At 37.4% G+C, this 27,951-nt stretch overlaps 2 protein-coding genes and 1 long non-coding RNA gene across 5 annotated transcripts; 1 reads left to right on the forward strand and 2 right to left on the reverse strand.

Moving 5' to 3' along the window:
* Positions 1 to 2,243: 2,243 nt before the first annotated feature.
* LOC131025799 (uncharacterized) lies at positions 2,244 to 3,370 on the reverse strand. Its single transcript, XM_057955588.1, has 3 exons — positions 2,906 to 3,370; positions 2,505 to 2,776; positions 2,244 to 2,427 (listed from the first exon to the last, which is right to left on the reverse strand). The coding sequence occupies exons 1-3, from the start codon at positions 3,368 to 3,370 to the stop codon at positions 2,244 to 2,246; spliced, it is 921 nt and encodes a 306-aa protein (XP_057811571.1).
* A 1,294-nt stretch (positions 3,371 to 4,664) lies between these two features.
* On the reverse strand, positions 4,665 to 8,475 carry LOC131026448 (pyruvate dehydrogenase E1 component subunit beta-like). The gene is made up of 4 exons (XM_057956317.1): positions 8,092 to 8,475; positions 7,771 to 7,853; positions 7,606 to 7,646; positions 4,665 to 6,012 (listed from the first exon to the last, which is right to left on the reverse strand). The coding sequence occupies exons 1-4, from the start codon at positions 8,180 to 8,182 to the stop codon at positions 5,040 to 5,042; spliced, it is 1,188 nt and encodes a 395-aa protein (XP_057812300.1). The 5' UTR covers positions 8,183 to 8,475; the 3' UTR covers positions 4,665 to 5,039.
* Positions 8,476 to 23,975: 15,500 nt separating this feature from the next.
* Positions 23,976 to 25,562, forward strand: LOC131026449 (uncharacterized). 3 transcript variants are annotated; one of them, XR_009102306.1, is made up of 5 exons: positions 23,976 to 24,109; positions 24,318 to 24,488; positions 24,572 to 24,667; positions 24,790 to 25,276; positions 25,369 to 25,562. It is a non-coding gene; the product is annotated as an uncharacterized LOC131026449 (long non-coding RNA). The 3 variants fall into 3 exon arrangements; XR_009102305.1 differs by having other exon boundaries at positions 24,572 to 25,276; XR_009102307.1 differs by lacking the exon at positions 24,572 to 24,667.
* The last annotated feature ends 2,389 nt before the right edge of the window (positions 25,563 to 27,951 follow it).

Below are 27,951 nucleotides of genomic sequence, written 5' to 3' on the forward strand. Positions count from 1 at the left end.
ATTTACTCTTTAGTTTTCCTAATCTTGGTCCGTTTTCTTTTTGAATTGTCCCAATAATATTAAAATATTTTTATTTAAAAACATAATTAATTTTTAATTAAAATTCACTATACATGTCGACCATCACATTTACTAAAAAGTCAAACAATTTTAATAAGTTAAATAACTTTAATAAATGATCATTAACTTACAATTATTTTTTTTAATACGTGGGTCACCACCTTTACTCCATTAATTTAACGCTACTTAATATATGTGCCCAAAAGAAATAGGTCAAGATTAATGGAACGGATGGAGTATATTTTTATACTAACTTGAAACAACATTTTTTTTTATTGTAGGTACGGAACTAGTACAATAGGTATGTTAATGTTCTCGCTATCGACGTGAGTTTTCCTTCAACTCTACTTGTGAAATACTCCGTCCATCTTATTAGTAATGTCCCATTATTTTTTAGCACGAAGATTAAAAAAAAGTATAATTAATATATAAAGTGTGTTGGCAGAAAATATTTAAAGATTATTTTAAATGAGTTGGTATATAAAATGAGTTGGACCAACCATTAATAATATGAAGTAGTTAATTTTTTACTAAAAAAGTTATGAAATACTATTAATGGGACATCTCGATATAATAATTAGGACATTACTAATTTTAGCTGCTTTACTACCTAAATTAGGTTGTGGTATGCTTTGTCATTCATTTAGAAAAAGCATATCGATGAAACGTATAATCCTTTTAACTTGTCACATCTGCCCATTTTTCATATTTGACTCTTCAGCTTGAAACACTTTGCCCCCTACATATTATTCTTTCGTTTAATCTTAAATTCTTATATATTTTTGCTGTCAACCTTTTAACATACTCCTTCCGTCCCATTGTTGAAGACATACTATCCTTATTGAGTTGTCCCAATAATAAAGATACACTTCCAAATAAATAAATAATTAGGATTTAAGATACACTAATTAAATGCACCTTAATTAAAGTATAAATAAGAAACAAAAAAAACCCTAAAGGTCTTTTCTATCGCTCGGCCTCTCCGCCTCTCTCACTCTCTCGAAAGTTCTCTCTACTCTCTCGGCCTCTTCGCCTCTCTCACTCTCTGAATCGATCGTCTCCGGAACCCTGAAAATCCGCCGCCCTCAGCCAATTCTACAGCTACACCCCTCCATCCGCGCCGCCCTTCTCTGAAACCCTAAGATTCCGCCGCCCTCAGCCTCCAACCCTAATCCCCCTTTTCCCTCTCTCTGGAACCCTAGATCTTAGCGTTTATGGCCGATAAATTGGGTTGGTCGGCGTATTTGAACTCTGAATTCGTCCCCGATTTAGAGGATGAAGAATTCTTTGATTTCTTACCTCAGTTGTCGTCGCTGCCGTCTGGTTATTTCTATGAGGGGGGCGACAGATTCCAAGGTTCCGAGGAGTCCGTCGGTGGTGCTTTCATAGAGGATTCGAGGGTTCCGAGGAGTCCGATCCGTCGGACCATCTATCGCCGCCCCTCTACCGCGATGAAGGCGGAAGAGTCAGAGCTAGACTCTCTCCTATTCATCGAGAGCTGGGACGATGTTGTGCACGAGCGGGAAGAGGTTGTCGGTAGTGACTGGTGGCTCCGGTGCTCTCCTTTGTTGCGAAGGATGGTGGAGACCATGTTTTCGGCTCTAAAAGGGTGAGATTGTTCTTATTGTTGTGATATTTGTGTTCCTTTGTGTCTAGCATCAGTACAGTGTTGTAGATGGAATTTGATATGCTGAAATGATGAATAAATGCTCGTTTGTTTAATTTGTATGCCTTGGCCAAAAAATCTATGATTATTTGTGCTACTTCATGAGATTGTGGGTTGTGTCCCTTAAATTTGGCTTGATGGCTGTGAATTGGTTCTTTCTTGTGACTAATTGTTTGTGATTGAATATGGTGTGTGTCCTGTTGGTATGAGGGATGTGGCCCTCTGTGCTGTTGATACTTCCATTAAGTTGTTGTTGGTATGAGGGGTGTGTCCCTCTGTGAACTGTTTATTTTTTTAAACTTGGAAATTTCCAGGCTGTGTTCCTTTCTAAATAAGGAGCTTTCAAATCCATAAAATGAAAAAGCTTAACATTAACACTTTACAAAATGTGAGGCATTTAACAAAAACTAGCCTCTTTCAGTTGGTGTCTCCAACCAAAACAAAAAAGAATTCTAAAAACAGCCAACTAAATGGAGGCATTCGTTGATTGAAGGCAGCCTCCATTGCTGCAAATGCATTAGGCTCTAATCCCAACTGCATTTTTCAGTTGGTCTATGCCCTCCACCACTCCTTTTTCAAGCAAATATCCAATGCACTCTTCCACAAGGTCTTTTGACACTTCTAATGCCATTGGAAGTGCACCCAGTCTTGCAAGCATCTCTTCTTCATGTGTGGGAGCTTGTAACAATTCTGCCCTCTTACTTTCAAAATTTCAGATAAACGCCCATGTAGGCTCAAGAATACACAGTTTAAAGTATTAGGACTTAGCTCTTCATACGATTTCTGAACTGCCTTCACTAGCTCTCCTTCATTTGTGCAAACTGATTGTACTTGCAAGCTTTGAATAGCCCTAAACCAACCCAAGTCATTGATGTTGGTGTCTGGGCTATTTGGAGGTTGATGAACAATCTTGATATCAAAACCATTTGTTGTTGCTGCATCTCTGAAACCTGGATCACTGTTTTTTATATGTGGCATAGCATTATCTTGTTGTATGTATATAGTTTTGCTTGCAAATTGGGGCCATTTGGCCATAATTGCTGGAATTAGCTGTTTATATAGCCAAGAAATTGAAATTAAACATTCTTACATGTGAAATTAAGCTTCATATGAGCTCAACAAAATAAAACCAACTAAATTAGAAGTACAATGCATACATAGCTCGTATGTTTTCCATGCCTTGTAGATAAAGCAGTCCTTCATCACTTGTTTAGTGATGGACTGAATTGGTTTCTCTTCCATTGTTCCAGCCTCCCTGTTCTTGCTTGTTCTTTTGGCTGGTACCATCTCAGTGAAAGGGAAAATCCCTATCTTGCCATCGAATAACACACTCCCATCTTCATTGAATAAAGGCCTACACACTGCACATAGGAACATAACCTTTTTAATGAACTTCTTACTTTTGCATGTGCGATGTGGATCTATTTCTGCTGGAGTCAAGTAAAATTTGTGGTTTGATGTGATGTAGAACCACTTCTCATCAACATGCACTACATTGTGCATATTCTTGAACTTTAGGACATTGCATATCCTATCATACACAATGTGTTCGAGAGAGAACCGAAGCCTCAATAACTTGTTGGGAGCTGTCAAATCTGGTCGGATGGCACTTGAATGAGCTCTGATTAGCCCATTGAGATCCATCTACCCACTGTACTCTTTGAGCAATTTATGCCGGTTGCTAGCCTTCGAATGGTCCCCCTTGTGTAACTCCAGACTTGATATGAGTTCTAAATCAATGTGCACTCTTTTTCTTCTAACCTTGTTGATTTTTTTGCTTTGAACTGTTATTAACTGTCCTTGTGCTTGTTCCTCTTTCGCAGCCTTCCATAAACGTGCAATGGAGCTCCTACAACATCCCCATTTTGCCATGGCAGCCTTATGCGTCCCATAATGGAGCTTCCCATCAGTAGAGTTTTGAAGAAGAAACAAGGCAATAGCTTGTCTTTCTTCACTAGTTAGATCTTTCCTTCTAGTCATCTTTTTTTTTTTTGGTGGGAAGCGTTTTTTGAGCTTTGAAAATGTGTGGAATTGCTGCAGAAATTTTTGTGAAAGTAGTGTGGCAAATACCTTTTTATAAGGTTGTAAACAAAATTTCAAATGGGAAGTGAAACTGATGCAGCGCCATTTTTTGGTGGGAAATGAAATTTGTTCATTTCAATTCAGTTTTGAGTGGAATGGGAAATTTTGATGCATCGCCAATTTTTTTGAGTTTTGATGAAATTTTGATGCAACGCCAATTTTGAATAGAATGGGAATTCTAAAATTTTGAGTTTCAGTTTGCATTGATAATAGTGAGAACGAAAAAAGGATTAAATGGGAATTCTGAAGAAAAAAAATAATAATTATTAATTTAATTAAAATTCCGAAATTTAATTATTTAAAATTTTAAATTTGAAGTCAAAACTTAAAATAAAGGTCAACATATTCATTAAACTTCAACTAATCAAATACACTAAGGTTGCGTTTACTTTGATGGATAAATTTATCCATGGAAAATAATGGATAACAAAAATTTATGCCTTTAAATATCTCATTTCTTTTCCAACATTTGACATAAAAGCATTTTTCCTTCCTTATTTTCACTTCAAGGGTGGATAATATTATCCCTCCTTTTTTGGTGTGATAATATTATCCACCCTTGAAGTGAAAATAAGAAAGGAAAAATGCTCGTGTCAAATGTTGGAAAAGAAATGAGACATTTTAAGGCATAACTTCTTGTTATCCATCCTTTTTCATGGATAAATTTATCCATCAAAGTAAACGCAGCCTAATAGAGGTGGACCACAATACTTTAACACCTAAACTACATCTCCTTAATCTTCGTGTCCAAATGAAATGTGTCTTCATTATTGGGACGGAGGGAGTACTTCACAGTCGTATTATTAAAAGACCTTTAGACAATACAAAAAACATTGACAAACTAAAAAACATCAAATTTAAAAGGGCAAAACAATCGAACTTTGCAGTACAAGGGATTACAAATACATTTTTTGATCAAGTCCAATTTAAGGGAATAAAGTTATATCATAATGTGAGAAAGCCAAATAACTGAATTTAAGTAGTTCAGAGGACCTCACAAAAAATAATGATTTTCTCCAAGGCAGAGAGAGGAGCCATATTAGTCTTTTTTTTGAATAAGATAAGGCGCCTCATCTGGAGCAACACTTGAGATAGATAGGTTCACAATCATTTAATAAACTGATCTATAACATAACTATTCAATAGGAAAAGGATAACTAAGTTGTGATGAAATGAGATACCATTGAAACAGTACCAATGCAGAAAGGCAGAGAGAGAGATCTTTAAAAAGCTACCGGCAGAGCTGCTCAACGGCTGTTACAATCTGTGCAGGTTGGACAACAGTCCATTCCTCCAATGTCCCAGCATAAGGAGTGGGCACATCCTGCGACGAGAGGCAAACAATTGGTGCATCCAAATAGTCATTGAAATTCTCATTTATTGCAGCGGTAAGGCTGGCTCCGATACCACCTGTTCTCATGCACTCCTCAACAATCAATACTTTGTGGGTTTTCTTCACAGAGTTTCCAATGGTGTAGAGATCAAAGGGCTTCAAAGACCTAATATCAATCACTTCTGGGTCGTAGCCTTTATTCACCAGAGTCTTGGCAGCTTGCATGACATGGTATCTCATCCTAGAGTACGTTAAGATTGTAACATGCTCACCGGGCCTCACCATCTCTGCTTCTTCTAGTGACACTACATACTCTTCATCTGGAATTCTTTCCTTTAAGTTGTATAGGAGCACGTGCTCGAAGAGAACCACAGGATTCTCACTGCGGATGGCAGCCTTCATCAGACCCTTGGCGTTGTATGGGGTCGAACAGGCAACCATCTGTATTCCAGGAATGGACTGGAAGTAGGACTCGAGCCTCTGTGAATGCTCGGCCCCAAGTTGGCGTCCAACTCCTCCTGGTCCTCGGATGACAGTTGGAATCGTGAATTGCCCGCCTGAGGTGTAGTGCAACATGCCGCAGTTGTCAGATATTTGGTTGAAGGCCAAGAGAAGAAATCCCATGTTCATGCCCTCAACAACTGGCCTTAGACCTGTCATAGCTGCCCCAACAGCCATGCCAGTAAAAGAATTTTCAGCAATGGGTGTATCGAGCACCCTCAGATCTCCATACTTGTCAGCAAGACCCTTGCTGACCTTGTATGAACCTCCATAATGTCCCACATCTTCACCAAAGATACAAACTCTAGGATCTCTCTCCATTTCTTCCTCCAGTCCTTCTCTAAGGGCTTCAAACAGCAGCACTTCATGCCTAGAAACATCAAAATTTAATCGACATATTTCAGGTATCAACGTTGCATTATTCAAGGATTTGGGATCAAGATATGAAACACGATTGCGAGTTAGAAGAAGATAAACATGATGGCATCACGATACATAGATGTTTCCCAACATAGAATCTCACATGTGATCACACAAGCCCACCAATACTTTTAATTATAATCAGAAAATTAATGTTACATGGATTACATGGATTAGAGAGATCTTTAATCTGAAAAGTAAAACATCCACTGCAAGGGAAAAATATTGCCGCCCAAACTATGGCCATTTTTCAACTTTAAGACCTAAGCTTTTTTGTTGCAATTTGCAACCTGAACTTTGCAAAATACTACTATTATACTTTAGGAGTGAGAACCATTTACTATCTCACATGAAGTGCTCACAGTTTAATAAAATGTGCAGATAATTGAGTTAGGCTCAGGTGATGGTTACTTCTACACTTAACCATTCAAATGCACAATAAAGCACAATTTGCTAAGTTAGAATAAATAGGTACCAATTATCACTAATATACCAACAAAAATGCAAATCTTAGCTAGAAACAAAAGTTCAGTTTCAAAGCATATGCAATGGTCAGATAGCAAAGTTTAATCAAAAGAAAAAAAAATTATTAGGTTGCAAATTTCGAAAGGAGCCAAAGTTCGGTGGCAATCGGGAACAATTGTTGGATTTTAATAAAAAATATTTTTTCTCTATTTCCTAGTTCCTAGAAAAAGTCAATCCAGCAATCCTCTATGAGACGGAGGAGTGTGAAAGAGGAGTTGGGTAAAGAATGCGATTGTCAATGCTTGTTTGCAGCAAACAATACCAATGTGTATATGCATACAACCACATCCTAGTATGAACCACGAACCCCCAGTCTGTCTTTTTGTGATGATGATTGTAAAGCAGAACTCCTAGTTTATTTTTGTATTCAATCTATCAAGCTATTGATACTGTGCTTTTAAATAATTAATGAACTCTGAAAGACCATACCATAGCATAGTCTGCATGCAATCTGTAGCTAATCAATCTAGAACCTTTTCCTTCACACAGTAAGGATTATAACACAAACAAAGTCACAATAGACATTTCTTTTTCTATAACCATCACATGCATTACCATATTGTTCCAAATACATATAATATAGTAACTTAGTAAGTATGAATCCAGAGAAAGTTATCTTATACTTGGGAGATTAATTTGAAGTAAGGCCACCTCTCAATAAAAGGATGAAAGGATGTCAAAGAGGGCAAGGCCCAAAGAGAATTCAACAACACATGAATCAGGCATAACTCACATTACTGCAAATTTCCAAAAGATACATGGAATTTTTGCTGTGCAAAGAATGTAACTATTCATCACCACTTATCCTTTTCATGCTGGCTCTTGACGGAAAAACAAAAATGAAAAGGTTCCAACTTGGCCAATCCAAAAAAACATCGTATATTTAGAAACCTATCAACTGATAAACATGGGAATTTATAACTATTAACTAGCACATACCTGACATTGCAATGAAAATGCCAAAATGTTAAGAAACAGAATTCATATAGAAAGCATGGTTAACAACTAAAAATCTTACCCTGGTTTGGAAGCCGCTGAGGCAGGATTTTCAGTCTGTGCCTGAATAAGAAAAATTCAAACAAAACATAGGTCGATTGCGACGAAGTAAAACCCAAATAATTGCACTCTATCTTACAAAGAAAATGAATCAGCAAGAAGTCCAATTACACAACAGAATACTAACCGCAACTGCGTGAGTAGAGATTTTCCCAGCCTTGCGAGATCTATTAACCCGACCCGAGATCGGCCTCGCCTCAGATCTGATTACTGTGAAACCAACGAAAGTGAATAACGGAATACAATATGGAATGAATACAACAAGTATCTACGAGATTCCACGATCACAGAATGTAGTCAAGAGTAGCTTAATGATTTTAAAAAATAACTAGACGCAGTTTCCCTGGATCAAAAAAACTGATGATTCCAATTATTTACAACAAATTTTGAATTTTACATGAGCAAAACTAAGATTCAGAGCTGGAGAGAGGAAGAAGAAGGGATATACCTGTAAGAGAAGGAAGAGGGAAAGCAGAAGATTTGACGGCGTGATCCGCAAGGGCAACTGCGGCCGATGAAACTCCAAATGAAGCTGCCATTGAAGCCTCTGTCTCTCTCTACAAATGTAAATGCGTTTGAAGTTGCGAGCGTAGAGAGAAACAGAAGAGTGGGGTGGTGTGGCGGAAAAAGTGGTTATATAGTGGGAGAGAGGAGAGAGAGAGAAAGGGGAGGAGGCGGAGATACAAATGCAAAGAGGGGGGCCAGATTTGAAGCAAAGATGCAGTAGAAATAGCAATGGCGATGATACCAAAGACGATCCATCTGTATTTTCTTGCTTCCCTTTTTTTCTTTTCTACGATATGTTTGAACGAACTGCCCACAGTATTTGCCTATTAAAATTAGTACTACTATACTTAATACTTCCATATAATTAAAAGAAACACCTCCCATATTTTAATGATATTAACACTTAGGGGATGTATTGGTTTGAAATTTTCTTCGATTTTTTTGGACTTTAAAAAGTCCATGAATTTGTGTGAATGTAGGAAATCAACAATTTGATTGATTTTTTGTTTTTTTATTGATTTTTATGGATTTTCATCGACTTAATAGAAATTAGGAAGGCAGCAACTCAGCGTCGACTAGAGCCCTGCTGCCGTTAGAAATGTCAATCGGGCCAGCCCTATCGAGTTTCACGCTAATCGGGTGTGCACTAATCGAGTTGAGGATTTTATCGGGTTATAAATTTTCAATTCTAACCCTAAATTCTCGGGTTTCGGGCTAGCCCATCGGATTAATCGGGTTAAAGGCGTAAAAATAAAATAATCATTTTATTTTGTTATTCATAATGATCTAATGTATAATGTATAAAATATACATAGAAATTAAAGATATAAATTATATAGCAAGCATGAAATGCAAAAATATAAGATATTGAAGAAAAAAAATCAAGATTACATAACATATAAAATGAGTTGGTAACAATAAAATGTTCAACTTTGTTAAAGAAAAAATAATAAAATATCCAACAATAGTTTGAACTCATAGAATCAAAGCATTTAAAAAATACAGAAAGTGAAATGACGAGACTTTATAATATTTTGTCACTTTTTTAATTTTTATATCTAAATATTATATGTATTTGAGTTTCGGGTTAGTCGGGCTGACCCTATCAGGTACCGGGCTATTCAGTTACGGGCTAGTCGGGTTGTAATTTTTATCGGGTTGCAAATTTTTAACCCTAACCCTCTCGGATTGACGGGTTAATCGAGCAAGTCCATAGGTTTTGGACTGGATTGACATTCCTTGCTGCCGCTGGAAAATGCTCATAAACGTGAAAGGAGATCTAAATGTATGTTTTTTTTTCCAAACTTATGAAATTAAATATAAAAGTCAATTAGGAAGCGGATAATTAATTAGCAGAAATTAGAAATTTAATCATATGATGTTGACATGTTGCCTCTTTGTTGGGAACCTTGTGGAATATCCTAATTCTTGTTTTGATGATACCAAAATTCATAGGTCTTAATTGTAATAGACTAGAACAGTTTTTGAACTCAAGTGTTAGAGTTCGTTTCTAGTTTAGTATGCGGTTCTGAAGACTGAAGACTGAAGGACGAAAGACTGAAGACTGAAGACTGAAGATACCAACTGAAGTATCAGTTGAAGAATCAGTTTGGAACTGATTACTTAATGCGTGCCACAGACTGATACTAAAGTCAAGTATCAGTTGATCATTCTTCCTCGGACTGATCTTCCAACGTTCAAAGGAAGCCATGTACTCACAAGAGTACAGCCGCATTAAATGCAGAGATCTCAGGATCTTATCTCTGCAGAGGTCATTGCTATTTGGTGGTTACTTTTTCAGAGACGTCACATCTCTTGTTCCTCAAGAGAGTCGTTTCCACCAGACAAGGAACCTCGAAGATTGAAGCCTCAGCCCAAATTCGAATTGCTCTTCAACGGAAGAAATCTTGAGGACGTTCTACGCCAATGGATCTATTCAAGAGTTCTCCTACAAATAGCGCTCGAGAATCACTTCAACCTTCACCGATTCAACGACATAAGCTGAAGCTCTACCGAAATTGCTACTAAGCCTAAAGCTTAACCTCCCCAAAGCTTGAATCGAAGAAGAGAATTCCAAAGCCAAAATCAGTCACTGCTGATTACATACATTCTCTTAGACCTTAGGCAAACCTCTGTTTACCCAGAAGCCAAGGTCAAACTTGCTACAAAGAACTTGTTCTTTGCAGTATAGTTGGCACTCGTTCAAACCTCATTTCCAAAAGAAAGATTAGAGTGTTTTGAGTGATTCGGAGTTCAGAAGGGTTATCTGACTCTGAGAGTCTTAGTGCGGGTTGTGCTAAGCAAGAGAAATCCGACGCGAGTGAAGCGTGGGTACTGAAGAAGGGTTTTCTTCAGTGGTACAGTTGTGTGCACCCGGCAAGCACACGGTTTGGTTTGCAGTGCACCTGTTAAGCACTTGCGGAGTGGATTGTTGGTCTGATCAACCGACCGTGGATGTAGAAAGGGTTTTTCCGAACCACGTAAAAGTCTATGTGTTGTTTACTACTTTCAGTTTTTACATTCCTACTTGTGTTATTTCAATTGATAAACTGAATACTGATTAACGGCAAAGAGAAACCTAAGACCAACAACGTGCTCAACCGAGGCTATTGCGAAACTAAGTTTAATTTTCGCTGCGTATGATATCAGTCTGACTGATCTATCTTTTGATAGTCAGGAAGAGTGTTATCATCTCTGTTTTAGCAAACTCAACTGAAGCCCATAAGTGCATCAGTTAAGTTCCAGTAACTTAACTGATAACTTCTTACTGAAGAGCGTTCAGTATCAGTCGTCAACCCTGTTTGGTCAAAAATGCTTTCAGTCAACAGGTATCTTTGTTTGCGTGCAAAGTTTCGCTTAGATCTCTATCTTGAGATCCCTCTGATTGAGGTTTTTGCAAAAATAGCCCATAGGTGTATTCCCCCCCCCCCATACACCTATTCGAGACCCCCCGGGACCTAACAATTGGTATCAGAGCAGGTTGTTCGCAAGAACACTCTGTGTCTGATTAGGTTCTAATTGAACTAGATCATTTTTCTCAAGGGTCGCGAAAAAGTTTTCTCTTTCATTTTTGTGCTTGCTATTTGTTCTATCTGTTGTTATCTGTTCTCTCTTTTTTGATGGAGACTAACCACAGCAGATTATCTTCTCTACCTATGTTTAGTATTGAAAAATACGACATATGGAAGTTTCGGCTTGAAAGCTTCCTCACCGCCCAACATTGCCGAATGTGGGAAGTCATCACCAAAGGACCAATCATCATCATCGAAACCGTCAAACAGATCCCTGTTGATCCACATCAGGATCCTTACGATGAGGTCCGGCCAAAGCAAAAGGCAGACTTCACCACCGAAGAAATGAAGCAAGATGAGCTAGACAACCTCGCCAAAAGTATCATCTCCGGCACCGTTCCCGACAAGCATGTCATGAAGATCATCAAGTGCGGAACTGCAAAGGAGATATGGGACATTCTTGAAAGAATGTGCGTAGGTTCCGAGGAAATCAAGGAGAATAAGCTATCCATAGCTTGCCAGAAATTCGACTCCTTCCTCATGCTCAAGAATGAATCTGTCGAAGAAATGGAACTTAGATTCAATCAAATCTTGAATGAAGTTCAATCCATTTCTAAAGACAAATACACTCAACGAGAAATCAACCTGAAGATTCTTCGAGCACTGCCACGAGGAGAATGGCAGATCTACTCAGTCGCTCATCAACATAAGCCAGGATTCAGTCAGCTCCCGACAAACAAGCTTTTCTCTGATCTCATGGCAAATGAGTTCGACCTACAGAGAAATCTTTGAATCAAGAAGGCTGGAGGATCAGACGAAGATGGTCCATCAACCTCAAGAGGAGCAGCACTGAAAGCCTCAACAAGAGAAGGCAAGAAGCAAATCAAGGAACCAGCGGAACTCAACCCTGAGGACTTCTTCAGTCAATATGCTTTGTTGACTGAAAGGTTTAATAAAATGGAGTCCAAGTTTCGGAAGTACAGAAGGTTCCACAAGCAGCACTTCAAAGGAAAGGAAAGAGAAAGCAACTCCAGACATTCCACTAATCGAAGCAGAGAAAGAAAGTCAGCCGCTTACGACATCAAAGATATGGAATGCTTTGGATGCAGAAAGAAAGGGCACTTTCGAAATGAATGCCCTGAACTGACTCAATCTGAGCGCAAAGAGCTGAAAGCCAAGAAAGATCGCAGCTTCTCAAGGAAGAAAGCGATGGTTGCTGACGATGCTGACTTTTCCAAAGACACATCAGAATCATACGACTTCGACAGCTCCAGCTCAGATGATGAGAGTCGAGCCCTGATGGCCAATGAATCTGAAAGCGTGGCTGACAACAGCTACGACAATGGAATGAATGGCTCAGAGGTAATCTCTCATTCAAAAACTCCTTATACTGATAATTTCCTGATGCTTTCAGGAGACCTCTCAGAATCAGGAGAAAGCTCATCCGATGAAACTGACGAGTTTGATCAACTCATGACTGATCACTGTCAGTTGAGGAAAATGTTCGAAGATCTCCTCAAGCAGAATCAGAAAATGGACAAGGAGATCAATGATGAACGAGCTAGGAATCAGACAATCATCTACTTTCCGGATGAAATTTGTCTTGATCAGCTAATCATGGAGAACAGTCGACTGGAAGAAAAGCTCAGAATCTCCAACTCGAAATGTGATAGAGCATCTCATGAGATCAAGAGGCTCAATCACAAGCTGGAAGAAACAGTCAAGAACTGCATGATGCAGTCACCCATGATGAGCAACTTTCCATCAAAAGGCCTTGTTAAAAGCATTGGAGGAAAGGTTGCAGCTGACAAAGGAAAGAATATCATGATCATCTCAAAGGATGATACTTCTGAAATCACAACATCAGAAGAATCAAGAGATCATGATATGGATGAAGTTCGCAAACGCAAACTGATGGCAAGATCAAATGTTCCACCTCCACGGAGCTACAGACGAGCAAAGGAAGCCCCCAACCAGATCACCCTACTGAGAAGACTGGAAAGCAGATTTCAGTCAAAGATCGGGGAAGGAACATCAGGAATCAAGAAGAATCTTCCTCACCAGTCCAGGGGGAAGAAAGACCACATCAGTCAGAGACTGACATCAGTTCAGTTTCAGAAGGAACAACATCCATGGAAACACAGCAATGATGAGTCCAGTCGAGCCAAGCGACATCCACGATGACAAGCAACTGGACATCAAACGACTCATGTTCCACGACATCAGTCAAGTCTCCATCAGTCTGGAAAGACTCGAGTATCTCAAGGAAGATACTTCGCCGAGCAAAGAAGACCTCAACCACTCATCAGACAGAACACCTACAAGAGTGAGGCCTTCAAAAGGAATTCTCAACAGAAGAATGCTCGTGTGCCAACTGAAGCGCCAACAACGTCAGTCAGACGATCAACAAAGCGCAAGAGATCAGCCAGACCAATTCTGAATCAGATATGGGTTCCAAAGGGAACTCGAGCTAACATCGAAGGACCCAAATCTTGATTGGGTACCTGAAGTAACTCTTCCTTGCAGGTCAATGTCAGGAAACACAAAAAGAAGGAAGAAGTTAAAGCTTCAATCAGAAGATGGTATCTGGACAGCGGCTGCTCGAAGCACATGACGGGCTACAAAGAATATCTATCTCAGTATGTTGAGAAAGCAGGATCCAAAGTTGCATTCGGAGACAACTCAATCGGAGAAACAAAAGGTTACGGTGTGCTCAACATGGGTAACGCCAGTATCAGTAATGTTAGCTTTGTTTCTGGTCTTAAACATAATCTGTTGTCTGTGAGTCAATTTTGTGACAGCGGTTTCACAGTGAAGATAAAAAATGATGAATTCACTGTTAGAAACTATCAAAAGAAGGTGGTTCTAAAAGGTTTCAGACAAGGAAGTCTCTACGTTGTGTCATGGGAAGACAGCCCACCAGAAACATGCCTCATCAGCAAAAGTAGCTCGGAGCTCAACTGGCTGTGGCACAAGAGACTCAACCATCTCAACTTCAAGACGATCAACAAGCTTGCTAAACATCAACTGGTAGAAGGTCTGCCTTCTATTGTGTTCCAGAAGAAGCAAGAATGTGAAGCATGTCAAAGAGGAAAGCAGACGCGAATGTCATTCAAGTCAAAGTCAGGACACTCCTCTGGAAGAATCCTTCAACTACTTCACATGGATCTGTTTGGCCCAATCTCTCCAAGAAGCTACAACGGTAGGAAGTACACCTTAGTAGTTGTGGATGATTATTCACGATATACTTGGGTTATCTTTCTCTTCAAGAAGAAAGAGACACTGGAGGAACTGCCAAAGCTGCTGAAGAGACTGAGCGTGGAAAAGGAAGTCAACATCATCAGCATCAGATCAGATCGTGGGACTGAGTTCCTCAATACTGTCATTCGTGAGTATTGCGATGAACAAGGAATCAGTCATCAAACTTCTGCAGCAAGAACTCCTCAACAGAATGGAGTTGCAGAAAGAAGAAACCTGTCTTTAAAGGAAGCAGCAAGGACGATGCTAGCCGAATCAAAACTCCCCTTGAAGTTTTGGACCGAAGCAGTCAACAACGCATGCTACACGCAGAATCGCTCCTTCCTCACTCAAAGACATGGAAAAACTCCTTACGAGTTATGGAAGAACAGAAAGCCCTCAATTGTCTATTTTCATGCTTTCGGTTCTAAGTGTTTCATCTACAACAATGAAAAGAAGAGGTTAAACACATTTGATAGCAAGGCTGATCCAGGAGTTTTTCTTGGATACTCTGGAACAGAACGTTCGAGCAAAGCCTATCGAGTGTTTAACTCTCAAACTCTTTGTGTTGAAGAAACACCTCATGTGGTCTTTGATGAGTCTACAGATGATTTCAGGGAACAGAAAACTGAAAGACGTGATCAGAACACTGAAGGTTCCCAAGCTAAAATCCACAACACCGAGCCCTCTACTGTCTTGGTATGGGGACCAGGAAAAGATGAAGATACTGAAAGACTTCAGTATCAAAAGATCAGTCAAAGGTCTGAAGTTCAGACTGGAGCCAATACAGATGGCATCAGTCAAGGGGGAACTCCAGTTACTGAAGATCGAGTTGAACGTGCCGAAGCAGCTCCAGCTCAACTCACCCCTGCTCCAGAAGGTGCTCAACACTTCAGAACCATTCTGACAAAAGAAGCCCCACCATCTCCAGAAGAAATCAAGAAGTATCGAAGGTGGTTTGAACTCCACTCAAAGGAGAACATCATTGGAGAACTATCAGATGACGTCAAGACTCGAAGATCAATGTGCAACCTCGTCTTTGACATCAATCAGAACTGCATCAACGAAGATAAGAATTTCAGCTATTTCTTATCATCTACAGAGCCCAAGGATATTGAAGAAGCTCTGAAGTCCACTCAATGGGTCATCGCAATGCAAGAAGAACTCAATGAATTCAACCGGAATTCAGTTTGGGAGCTTGTGGATCGAGTAGACGATGCAAAAGTGATTGGTTTGAAATGGATTTTCAAAAATAAGAAAGACGAAGAAGGAAACGTTGTGAGAAACAAAGCAAGGCTTGTAGCAAAAGGATACAGTCAAGAAGAAGGAATCGACTACGATGAAACGTTCGCTCCAGTTGCCAGATTGGAAGCAGTCAGACTCTTCTTAGCCTTCGCAGCTCACAAAGGTTTCAAGGTACACCAAATGGATGTCAAGTGTGCATTTCTCAATGGAGTGCTCACCGATGAAGTCTATGTGGAACAACCTCCAGGCTTTGAGGTTGCTGGACCAGAAAAGGTGTACAAGCTGAAGAAAGCGCTCTATGGCTTGAAGTAAGCTCCAAGAGCGTGGTATGATACTCTCTCGGAGTATCTTGTTGAACAAGGTTTCAAGAAAGGATCTGTAGACAGAACTTTGTTCACTCTCAAAGAAGGAGAAGATCTCTTGCTTGTTCAGATTTATGTCGATGACATAATCTTCGGATCCAAATCCGAATGCATGTGCAAAAAGTTTGCTGACATCATCACCAATAAGTTCCAAATGTCCATGATGGGAGAAATGAATTTCTTTCTCGGATTGCAAGTCAAGCAGACCAGCGAAGGAATACTGATCAGTCAGTCCAAGTATGCCAAGGAACTGATAGCCAAGTTCGGTATTCAGCACATGAAATCAGTCAAGATCCCAATGAACACAAACTGGAAAGTTGATCCAGGCTCAGAATGAAAATTTGTCTCTTCGACGAAGTACAGAGAAATCATTGGATCATTGCTGTATTTGACTGCGAGCAGACCAGACATCGCATTTGCAGTCGGGGTATGTGCAAGATATCAGTCAGATCCAAAGAAAGCTCATTTGGATGCAGCAAAACAAATTCTACGATATCTTAAAGGCACACCCAACTTAGGATTGTGGTACCCAGCAGACGACAACTTCAAGCTCACCGGATACTCAGACTCAGATTTTGTTGGATGCAAAATTGATCGCAAATCAACCTTCGGAACATGTCAATTCCTAGGCAACAAGCTCATCTCATGGTTTTCAAAGAAGCAGACTTCAGTCGCCACCTCCACAACTGAAGTTGAATATGTTGCTGCCGGAAGCTGCTGCTCACAAATCCTGTGGTTAGTCCAACAGTTGAAGGACTATGGGATAGACGAAAAGGAAGTCCCAATCTATTGCGACAGCTCCAGTGCTATTGCAATCTCCCATAATCCAGTTCATCACACCAGAGTCAAGCATATTGCTATTCGACATCACTTCATCCGTGATCATGTCGAAAAGAAGAATATCTCTGTGGAATGGATTCCCACTACTGTTCAGAGAGCGGACCTGCTGACCAAGGCTCTTCCAGAAGAGAGGTTCAATGATCTGTGTGGAAGGATCGGCCTCATCAACCCTGAAGAGTGATGTTGTGTTTGAAGATTTTCTCAAACAGTCATGCTGACTGGTGGTCAACCAACTGCTGTTCTACGATCGCTGACGTGGAAAGCAATGAAGTCAGAACGCTCATCTGAAGAAGAAGTCATCCTGATGATTCAACCAGGATCAAGTGGTATCGACTGACTACAATGATCAGTCGATCAGTAAGTATTTTTAAAAGCTTACCTTTTAAATCAGTTATTTCAGTTAAGAGCACTGTGTTTTAAATTCAAAATCTTTCTCTAACGGATCAGTTTCTTTCAAAAACTTTAACTGATTGTTGGAAAATGGAATATCTGTGAAGGACGAGTATTTTAAAAAGGGAAAAATCTATTTTGATTGAACTTGTCCTGATCTTTTGCCAAAAATCTTTCCAACCCTTTTGCCTCTATGATAAAATTTCTTGAGAACCTCATTGACATGACAGAATACAATGATGCCTCTCACCTTTATGAAGTTTCAGTCCCCTGCAGTGACGGCGGACGTGAAAATTTCTTCAAAAACATTTTTAGGCATAGTCTTCGAAAAACCTTTCATCTTCTTACTTGGTACAAATTTTGTCTATTTAAAACCATGTTGTCTTCACTCTTTTTCTGCATCTACTAACAACTCTCCACAGCCTTCACTGTGAGAAAAATTTTCAAACCTTCAAAGTTGCAGAGAAATTTTGTTCCGACTAAAGGAGAAATCTATGATTGCAAAGTCATGGAGTGGGAGAATGACGCTCACATACTTGGTCTTCACCGGACCCTTCCACTGGATCTCAACGTCTCTCCGACGTCAAAGTTTGCTCTACCCTCACTTGTATCCAGCGAAGCGAGTGTCTTCCATCCTCATGCCCGGACCATATAGCTTGAAGTACATGTCTCAAGCAGACGGACTTCACCTGTTCTTCAGGCAAGCTTCTCACCTTTTCGTGAAGCTTCCATGTGGTGCAACAACAATGAGCAGGAGCTCGTTGTCAACCGGCGCAATATCGACAGTGTTAGTCCTCACGACTACCACTGATTCGATTTTTCATCCTCACCTTCTCTTTTCTCCATGTATGCCGATGTGCGTTTTGATCTACTTCTTTCATCAAAGCCTCGCCATGCATTTCCTTCGCTTCTCTTCCCCACTTCTCGCACTCCTCTAATTATTCTCTTCTCATCTGTCTATTCGCCCTCCGGATTGTATGCATAGCTGCATCTCATGTTTATCTCTAACATGCTATGCATACTTTCCATTCCTACACCCTGCTCTTCTCCATCTCTCCGTCTCCATCACTTCTCCATCTCCCTTCTCATCTCTCCACCTCTCCACTGGCGTCCTCTTCCTTCTGCATCTCGGGATCTCTTCTCCCTTTCAAGTTCTCCCACGAGTGCTTGAGAATCGGAGTTGAAGTCCCATCCGATCATAGCTTCCATCATCAGCTCTCTTTTTGATGTTGCCAAAAAGGGGGAAAGTCAGAAGTCAGAGAGAAACCTTTCCTAAGGTTGCTCATGTCCCTTCTTTCTTGACTAAAGATGAGACTACAAGGATCACCAGAAGTTGTAAGGATGACGTTCCAGTAAAGACCTCAACTCAACGGAAAACAAGTGAGAGTGGAACAAGCTTAGGAACATGAAGACACGAAGACAGAAGATGAAGATCAAGAAGTTCAAAGGCGCAGCCAAGCAGACTGCTGGAGTCCATGGTTTTCTCATGATGTTTTTGTTTTTATTTTGTTACTCCTATGTAAGTCTCGCTCTGTACCTCGACTGATGGCTTATCAGTCCGTTTTTAATAAAAAGAACTTCTTTTTTATCTCAACCTGAAGACAATAACTTTTTGTCCAGGCTATGATTATGTTTTTCTATTTTCTCCTGTTCTGTTTTTAGAACTGTTTCGTTCTTAACTCTAAGTACAAGTTTTTAGGTTCTATTGTTAAGGGGGAACTGTTTTCACCCCAGTTTTAGAACTTGTGCAGTGAGTTCAGTCTTTTTGTTGTCGAGAACTGCTGTATGGTTTTGGCATCATCAAAAAGGGGGAAATTGTTGGGAACTTTGTGGAATATCCTAATCCTTGTTTTGATGATACCAAAATTCATAGATCTTAATTGTAATAGACTAGAAAAGTTTTTGAACTCAAGTGTTAGAGTTTGTTTCTAGTTTAGTATGCAATTCTGAAGACTGAAGACTGAAGGACGAAAGACTGAAGACTGAAGATACCAACTGAAGTATCAGTTGAAGAATCAGTTTGGAACTGATTACTTAATGCGTGCCACAGACTGATACTAAAGTCAAGTATCAGTTGATCATTCTTCCTCGGACTGATCTTCCAACGTTCAAAGAAAGCCACGTACTCACAAGAGTACAACCGCATTAAATGCAGAGATCTCAGGATCTTATCTCTGCAGAGGTCATTCCTATTTGGTGGTTACTTTTTCAGAGACGTCACATCTCATGTCCCTCAAGAGAGCCGTTTCCACCAGACAAGGAACCTCGAAGATTGAAGCCTCAGCCCAAATTTGAATTGCTCTCCAACGGAAGAAATCTTGAGGACGTTCTACGCCAACGGATCTATTCAAGAGTTCTCCTACAAATAGCGCTCGAGGATCACTTCAACCATCACCAATTCAACGACATAAGCTGAAGCTCTGCCGAAATTGCTACTCAGCCTAAAGCTTAACCTCCCCAAAGCTTGAATCGAAGAAGAGAATTCCAAAGCCAAAATCAGTCACTGCTGATTACATACATTCTCTTAGACCTTAGACAAACCTCTGTTTACCCAGAAGCCAAGGTCAAACTTGCTACAAAGAACTTGTTCTTTGTAGTATAGTTGGCACTCGTTCAAACCTCCTTTCCAAAAGAAATATTAGAGTATTTTGAGTGATTCAGAGTTCAGAAGGGTTATCTGACTCTGAGAGTCTTAGTGCGGGTTGTGCTAAGCAAGAGAAATCCGACGCGAGTGAAGCGTGAGTACTGAAGAAGGGTTTTCTTCAGTGGTACAGTTGTGTGCACCCGGCAAGCACACGGTTTGGTTTGCAGTGCACCTGTTAAGCACTTGCGGAGTGGATTGTTGGTCTGATCAACCGACCGTGGATGTAGGAAAAGGTTTTTTCGAACCACGTAAAAGTCTATGTGTTGTTTACTGCTTTCAGTTTTTACATTCCTACTTGTGTTATTTCAATTGATAAACTGAATACTGATTAACGGCAAAGAGAAACCTAAGACCAACAACGTGCTCAACCGAGGCTATCGCGAAACTAAGTTTAATTTTCGCTGCGTATGATATCAGTCTGACTGATCTATCTTTTGATAGTCAGGAAGAGTGTTATCATCTCTGTTTTAGCAAACTCGACTGAAGCCCATAAGTGCATCAGTTAAGTTCCAGTAACTTAACTGATAACTCCTTACTGAAGAGCGTTCAGTATCAGTCGTCAACCCTGTTTGGTCAAAACTGCTTTCAGTCAACATGTATCTTTGTTTGGGTGCAAAGTTTCGCTTAGATCTCTATCTTGAGATCCCTCTGATTGAGGTTTTTGCAAAAATAGCCCATATGTGTATTTCCCCCCCCATACACCTATTCGAGACCCCCCGGGACCTAACACTCTTAATACATGAATAAAAAATGTATGTCGTGTACCTTTGTTTATATTTTAAAAGAATTCATAGAAATCTCGTGTGATAAGGTGAGATTTCTCTCTTTGTATTTTTAAAGGAGAATCCATCAAAATTCATTGAATTTTAAAATTCACAGACTTTTAGATACCTAAGGATTTTTTAAGACTTTTTAAAATCACTATTGAATACTTCTAGATTTTTAAAGACTTTTAAAAGTCTGGATTGAATACCCCCAAGACTTTCAAAGTCCAAAAAAATCCTACAAAGTGCGATGTACGAAAAAATATTTTTTATATTTTTTATATAGATAATCAATATATCAATTTAATTATTATATTTATAAATATAATATAATTTTAAGTGAATATATTTGAGCTTAATATAATAATTACAGATGCAAAAATTGGTGGTTTGTTAATTCACTTAAAATCTAAAAACATTTCAGGTTTACTAGGGAAAGAGAGATAAGCTAAATCAGTATGATGAATGAATGACAGATACATAAATAGTTAATCAAATTCAAATGTACAACACACAAAAATTTAATGAAGTTCCGAGACAACCGCTCCTACGTCCACGACCTGATTTAACAGGGGAATCCAAGTCAATTAAGATTTCTTGTTTTATGGTTGCAAGTCAACCAATCAGCTAGGTAACCTCATACTGATCCACGGGTTCAAGAGGTCGTGACCTTAAACTCTATCTCGTTTTCAGGCTACAAAAACTTCGCACTTGCTCTACCTTTTAACACTTTTCAATCTTTAGGAAGGGTGTTAAGAAAGCAATCTTTCTACTATGGTGAACAAACAGTTACAATGATAACAGTACTAAAAAATAATTTGCTCGAAGATTAAGTTGTGCTATACAAGAAACAAATGTCTGTGAGATTTCTTCGGAGAAAAGCTAAAAGCTTACAGAGATCTTTTAAGCGTTGAACTATTTCCTTATTCGAAAGCCTACTCAAATTGTGTTCTTAAACTTGTTGGCTTTATAATATTGTAGTTTTTGATCACACAAAGTTTTGGTGGTGATTGTGTATATACCAACGGGTATATACATGAGGCTGTCCAAAAATAGTAGTTGGAGAGCTTGTTTCAAAATATCCTTATCTTCGTTGAAAATCTTCATGTTGGTAGTAGGTGAGATGACACGTCAGTCTGCAACATCGTACATAATTTCTAAACCTTTGGATGGTTTGAATATTCTGTGTCAGACTTGTACGGTTCAACAAAGCACCTTCAACAATTTCGAAGATGGTTATTCTGGTGGCTTCATCAATTGTCTTGTATTTAGTTGATTTGTCTTCCTTATTGATCATTGTACACTAAGCTCAATTGAGCATATATTTTTCAATTGAGTAGATCGTTAACATCATTTCTTCTTGCTTGTCAACTGTTACTACTTCTCGAGTTCCCCCCTCCCAGACTAAGTACCTGCAAATAGAAACTCGTTTTTTTAATATGTAAAGATAAATCTAATTACACTGTTGAAAAATATCATCAGGAGATTCAAACGTATTTTTGGTAAGCATCAAAACATGGAATTTTTCACTTTTTCCCCTTTTTGATGATGCCAAAACCTATTCTATGAATATGAAGGTAAAACTAAAAAAGTTTAAGCTAATAAAAAAATATGAAAGGTTAGTGCAACAATAAGGAATAAGGTAGAAGTCAGAGCCTAGACAAAGAGTGATTGTCATCAGATTGCCTTTAGAAGATAATAAGACTTGCATAATGTTAGGGCAGAAAAGAAAATATGAGGAATAATTTGTAGATCAGCAGCCCTATTCAATCTATTATAGTATTGAAGTTTTCATTCTTTTGGCAGCTCAGACAACATGTCTCTTTGTGTTCAATTGTTCGTTTATCAGTTGACCATGCATTCTAAAGATCCTTTCAGTGAGAAAAGAAAACAAATTTTCATAAGTGATACGATCCATTTTTAGTAGTTGGGCAGCAGCAAACACTTGAGCTTTGATCTCTATTCTGTTAACATCTCCATACAATTCTTATGAAGAAGGTCTTGCAGGAGCCTTCAAGTTCACATTGTTCACAATAGCAACTTTGAGAATCTTCTGTGTGGTTACTTTTTTAGGATGTTTATTCATGAAGTGCATAAATTCTTCATCAACATCTTTTACTTGAAATGTGTGAAAAAAGTAGAAATATTCGATGAAATCCCTAACGATACAACACCATATTTTTCATGATTCATCAGAGATCCATAAGTCCTTGTTGGACTTTTCTTGCTCAATAAATTTCCTTGCTTGTTGTCATTTGAACTTCAAAAGGGCAACTCTATCGCCGTGCCTTTTGTCTTCAATTGTAGGAAGTTGAACAACAGTGGCAGCTTCGAGATTTTCAGCAGCATCGGTATCAACACTACAAGAAAAATGAGTATACATGACACTGCATACATGACGCTTTTTCATAAAAAGCGTCATGTATGAGCGCATTTTTCATATACATGACGGTTTAAAAAAAAGCGTCATATATGCGGTGTCATGTATTGAATACTTGACACTGAGCTGACACTTTTAGGAAAAGCGTCATGTATGAGCGTCGTTTATTCATAGTATACATGACATTTACTATAAAGCGTCATATATGTGCGTTAATTTAAATGTTATACATGACAGTTATGCAAACTGACATGTATGTTACTAAACAAACCGTCATTAATTGTATTATTCTTGACATTTGATATAAATCGTCAAATATATTTAAATATAAGCGTCATATATGTACATTAATTTAAATATTATACATGATATTTATGCAAATTGCCGTGTAAGTTAGTAAATAAATCGTCATTAATTATATTAATCTTGAAATTTAGTACAAAACATCAATTATATTTAAATTAAACCGTCATAATAATAATAATAAAAAAATGCAAGTGTGAAGGATCAAATACTTGGACTCTAACTTAATTTTTTTCAGGTGCACCAATAAGAATTTTACAAATAATTTCAACTTTGTTAATATTTATAATAATTGTATTGAAATCATAAAGAAAAATGATTTTAATTTAAAATATTTATAATATAATGAATTTTAGTAATCAATTAATATTAAATAAAAGTGAATATATATTTTAAATTGAAAAAAAATAATTTATTTATAGTATAAGCAATAAGTTTTATTTTAAACCATTTAAATATTAAATAAGATAATTTTGTAATTATTAAAAAATAAATATTTTAAATAAGAAAATATTGTAAATAATGATTTTTATTTAAAGTCATTTAAATATTAAACAAAAATAATAAATTTTAAATGTTAATTTTTTTAACTAAGATTGTTTTGATATCATAGTGAAAAATGATTTTAATGAAAAATATTTTATGAGAGTTATATATTTCGTTAGTTTCCTTTTAAAATTAGGTAATTGCCTTAGGGTATTGTTTAATGCCTTCACGCTATCAGGTTGTCAATGATTTGCTGAACCTGCTGGACAAAATTTGAGAATGAGAGAAGATGCACAGGTGATATTTTCATTTACTTGTTATTGGGAGATTTACTTTAGTGTATTTGAAGAACTATGATCTGTGCTTTCTTTAATCTTTTTCTGATATATTAAGCTTGTACCATATTTTACTCAAGTGATTTACTTCTTTTATAAGAACCGAATTGAATGTCTCTACTGATATTATATTTTACTAAATCATAGAAAATTTACTATATTGGTTGTAGGGAACCTTTGTTGAAGGAGTTAAGGAGGAAGTTATAGTATCCTCGATACTAATTTCAGGTTATAGCAAGAGGTGTAGAGTGTGATTTAGCTCTTATTTTTTGGTGAAAGCAAGGAGTTATGAGAAGGCACCGAGCCACTGCATTTCAGATGCTAGCTTATGTAATTTACAGGTTTGTTTTCTTTGCTTTCCAGTGAGGAAACCGGCATGTTGTCCTGTTTTCTTCTTACATATGTTTTCTTCTTACATATGCAGTGGATTGGTTCGATTGGATATTCACTTTCTCACATAATGCTATTTAGTTTTTAGATGCCACTTGTTTACTCATGAAAACTATTTAGTATTGGTGAGGTAAGACTTTGACAGGATTTTACTCTTCTCTATTCCCACGATTTTGATAGAAAATCTTATATTCTCAATTCAATATGTTAGATTTTTTTTAATTGTTCATACTAAATCTAAATTTTGTGTAGTAAACATTGGATCTTAACAATTATTGAGCCTTACAAAGATTGTGTCTATGTGATGGATCCTTTGTCTCATCGGAATCGTGATGCCACTTGGAAATCCGTAGTTGACACGTACGTTTCTCATCATCTTAATTGCTCTTTCTTCTACTCTTTTCTTTTATGTGTTTATTTCACAAGCATCTCTATCTTTATATATATTAGTTAAACTTTCCAGGTCATACTCAAGTTAGGGACAAAGAATAGGCACCATTTACCTTGCTAGGAAAAAATATTGATTTTGCGTATTAAAAACCTAACGATATACATATGTTTGTTTTCCAGCGCAATGGTAAGAAGTTATATTAATTATTAGTAATATATTAATATAGCATTTTATGTGATATAGGTTTTATGTGATGAATTTGTTTATTGTCAGTTTAAAAAACGTGAGTATTCTATGAGTGAGATAAATGAGGTTCGAGAAGATTGGGCAACTTCTGCCATTAATGAGGTTTGTAATATCTAATGATTAGAATTTTTATTAAATATATCTATGGCTTTATAGTGTTGTTAATATATATACTTGTTTTCTTTGTCTTGTAGCTTTGACATGTGACATGGAGAAGTTCTTGCGCGTTGATATGGCATTTTGAAAGCTTTTTGGAACAATTATAATTTGTGGGTGTCGTATGTAGGTGAATTTTGTTGTTGGGAGATGTGGTAGAACATTGGTTCTTATTTTGTTGTTGTTGTTGGATGAATATTGGTTATCAATGTTTAATTGGTCATTTTCAGTATGTTTTGATTTCTTTTTTTGTACAATTTAATAATATTTATAAATTTAAAACAGGAAAAAACCAATATAATATGAAATAATATTTTAAAAATCTGAATAAGCATATATGACAGTTTTAATATGACTATAGATGACGCTTATAAACCGTCAAGAAAATTAAATATAATGACATATTCTGGCTGAAATGACGGTTACAAAGTGTCAAGAATAAACATAGAAACGTCATGAAAACCTATATACATGACATTCAAAAAGTGTCAAATATAATCAATAAACCGTCATGAAAACGAACATACATGACGGTCAAAAAATGTCAAAATATAAAACAAACCGTCATGTATTATATTTTTCTTGACGGTTAGAAAGCGTCAAGAAAATATATAAATGTCATGTTTAAAATTATAGTTGACGGTTATCCACCGTCATGTATACATATATAACCGTCAAGAATAATTAGTATAGATGACGGTCATTAACCGTCATCTTTACTAGGTACTATACTTGACACCAGTATACTTGACGGTCGACGGATATCATAGATGACGGCTAAAAACCGTCAAGTATGAGCGTTTTTCTTGTAGTGCAACAATTTTTTTAGCATCAGCAGTGGGGTTAACTTCCCCCTTAAGAAGATCATCTTCCTCTTTAGAAGCAATTTTTTCTTCTGGTACTTTCTTCTTTATATTTCTCCTTATCTTCCCCCTTGATTTCAGTGTCTTCACAAACATCTTCCATTTCTTCCTGACCATCTATATCTTTCCCCTTTCTAGCATCAAAAAAATTTGGAGTGGTTAGCTCGTCTTTCTGAAAACTTGAAGGTAGAGGTGGATTTTGGGATTGTTGAACTGAAGGGGATGCCAGCGAGACTTCTAGTCGTTGAATGTGATCTTCAATTGATTGTAGCTGGTGTTGAAAAGCATTGACTGATTCACTCAGAGCTTGAACTTCAGTAATTCTGTTTTGCTGAATCAGTTAAGTGGTCTTCTCTTGAACTTGAAGGAGATTGGTCTCTTTTGCAATCTAAATTACTGATCTTTCTACCTTCTTGAGAAGTTTGTTCAGCTCTTTGCCGAGTCACTTTCTGATTGTTTGAAGCTGGTTATTGACCTTGGTCAGAACGTCTTGGCATTCAACTTTAAAACATTAAACTACTGATGCCAAATTATATTTTATTGCCAAGTGGTCGGAAATGATCACCTAATGAAAGAGTTCCAAATTCTCTTTCATTTCATGTGCCGCAATCGACAATATATATGTGACAGCTGCATTGATTGCATCAGCAAACTGAGTTTCTGAGGGAAGCAACTCAGTGGCAGGGGATGCAATAACCTAAAGCTTTTCATAGAAAGCTAATAATGCCTTAATCTCATCAATGACTTGGTGATGACTCGATTAAAAGGTGATTTCGCTATTCATCTCTTTTCAAACCCAATGAATTTCCTTTTAATTTTCATGAGTTTACTGCATTTTAATATTTTACTATTTCTATTATAATTAGCACCAACAAAAATAGCATCACATCACAATAAGTTAGATTTTAAATATTTATAAAGAATAAATAAAAATATTAATTGATTTATGCTTTTGTAACATTTTTATTAATTAATTGATTGATTGATAAATATTAATGTTAATTGTAGTATGTCATTTATAATTGTAATTTAAAATTTGAAAAAAATACAATGGAGAGTAATTACAAATTAAGGAGATTTGAGAAAAATTTAAGCAGTGAAGTTTTAAAATGTTTTGTAGGAGAGAATATATATTTTTCTATTATATATTATCTTCGTCTCAATTCAATAGGCCACAAGGTCTGGACACGAATGTTACGAGACAAATACTCCTTCTGTCTCACTATAAGTGAGACCATTTTTTTTTGCACGAGAATTAAGAAATGTATATTTTGTGTGTAAGTGAAAAGGTGTTTAAAGGGTTAAACTTTTACCCAAAAATGAAAGAGTCACACTTATGGTGGGACACCCAAAATAGAAAGAGTCTCACTTATAGTAGGACGTAGGGAGTAGTTTTTAATAAAATAAGAGTGAGAAAGTAAAATTTTAAGGTATATTTGACCAAAAAATAGGAAAGATAAATGGATATGTTATTTTTTAAATGAAATAAGAGATAATTATGTATGATATGAACCCCAATGACATTTGATGTGAATAATTAGTTATGAGAAGTTTTTGTTATGTATTAATTTTTTATTTAGAAAATGACTTATTGAAATGAGACGTTTAAATAAGGAAACGTGCATATTGAATTGGGACGATGGGAATATAAAATATATTTGATTTTGAATAAACCTACATCATATGCGAGTTTCTTTTTCACAGTAAACAAAAGTGGGGTTTTCGTATAATTTTTTTTCAATTAGTGTTTAAGAGTAG

The sequence above is a fragment of the Salvia miltiorrhiza genome, chromosome 5 (assembly GCF_028751815.1).
Source record: "Salvia miltiorrhiza cultivar Shanhuang (shh) chromosome 5, IMPLAD_Smil_shh, whole genome shotgun sequence".
NCBI lineage: Eukaryota > Viridiplantae > Streptophyta > Magnoliopsida > Lamiales > Lamiaceae > Salvia > Salvia miltiorrhiza.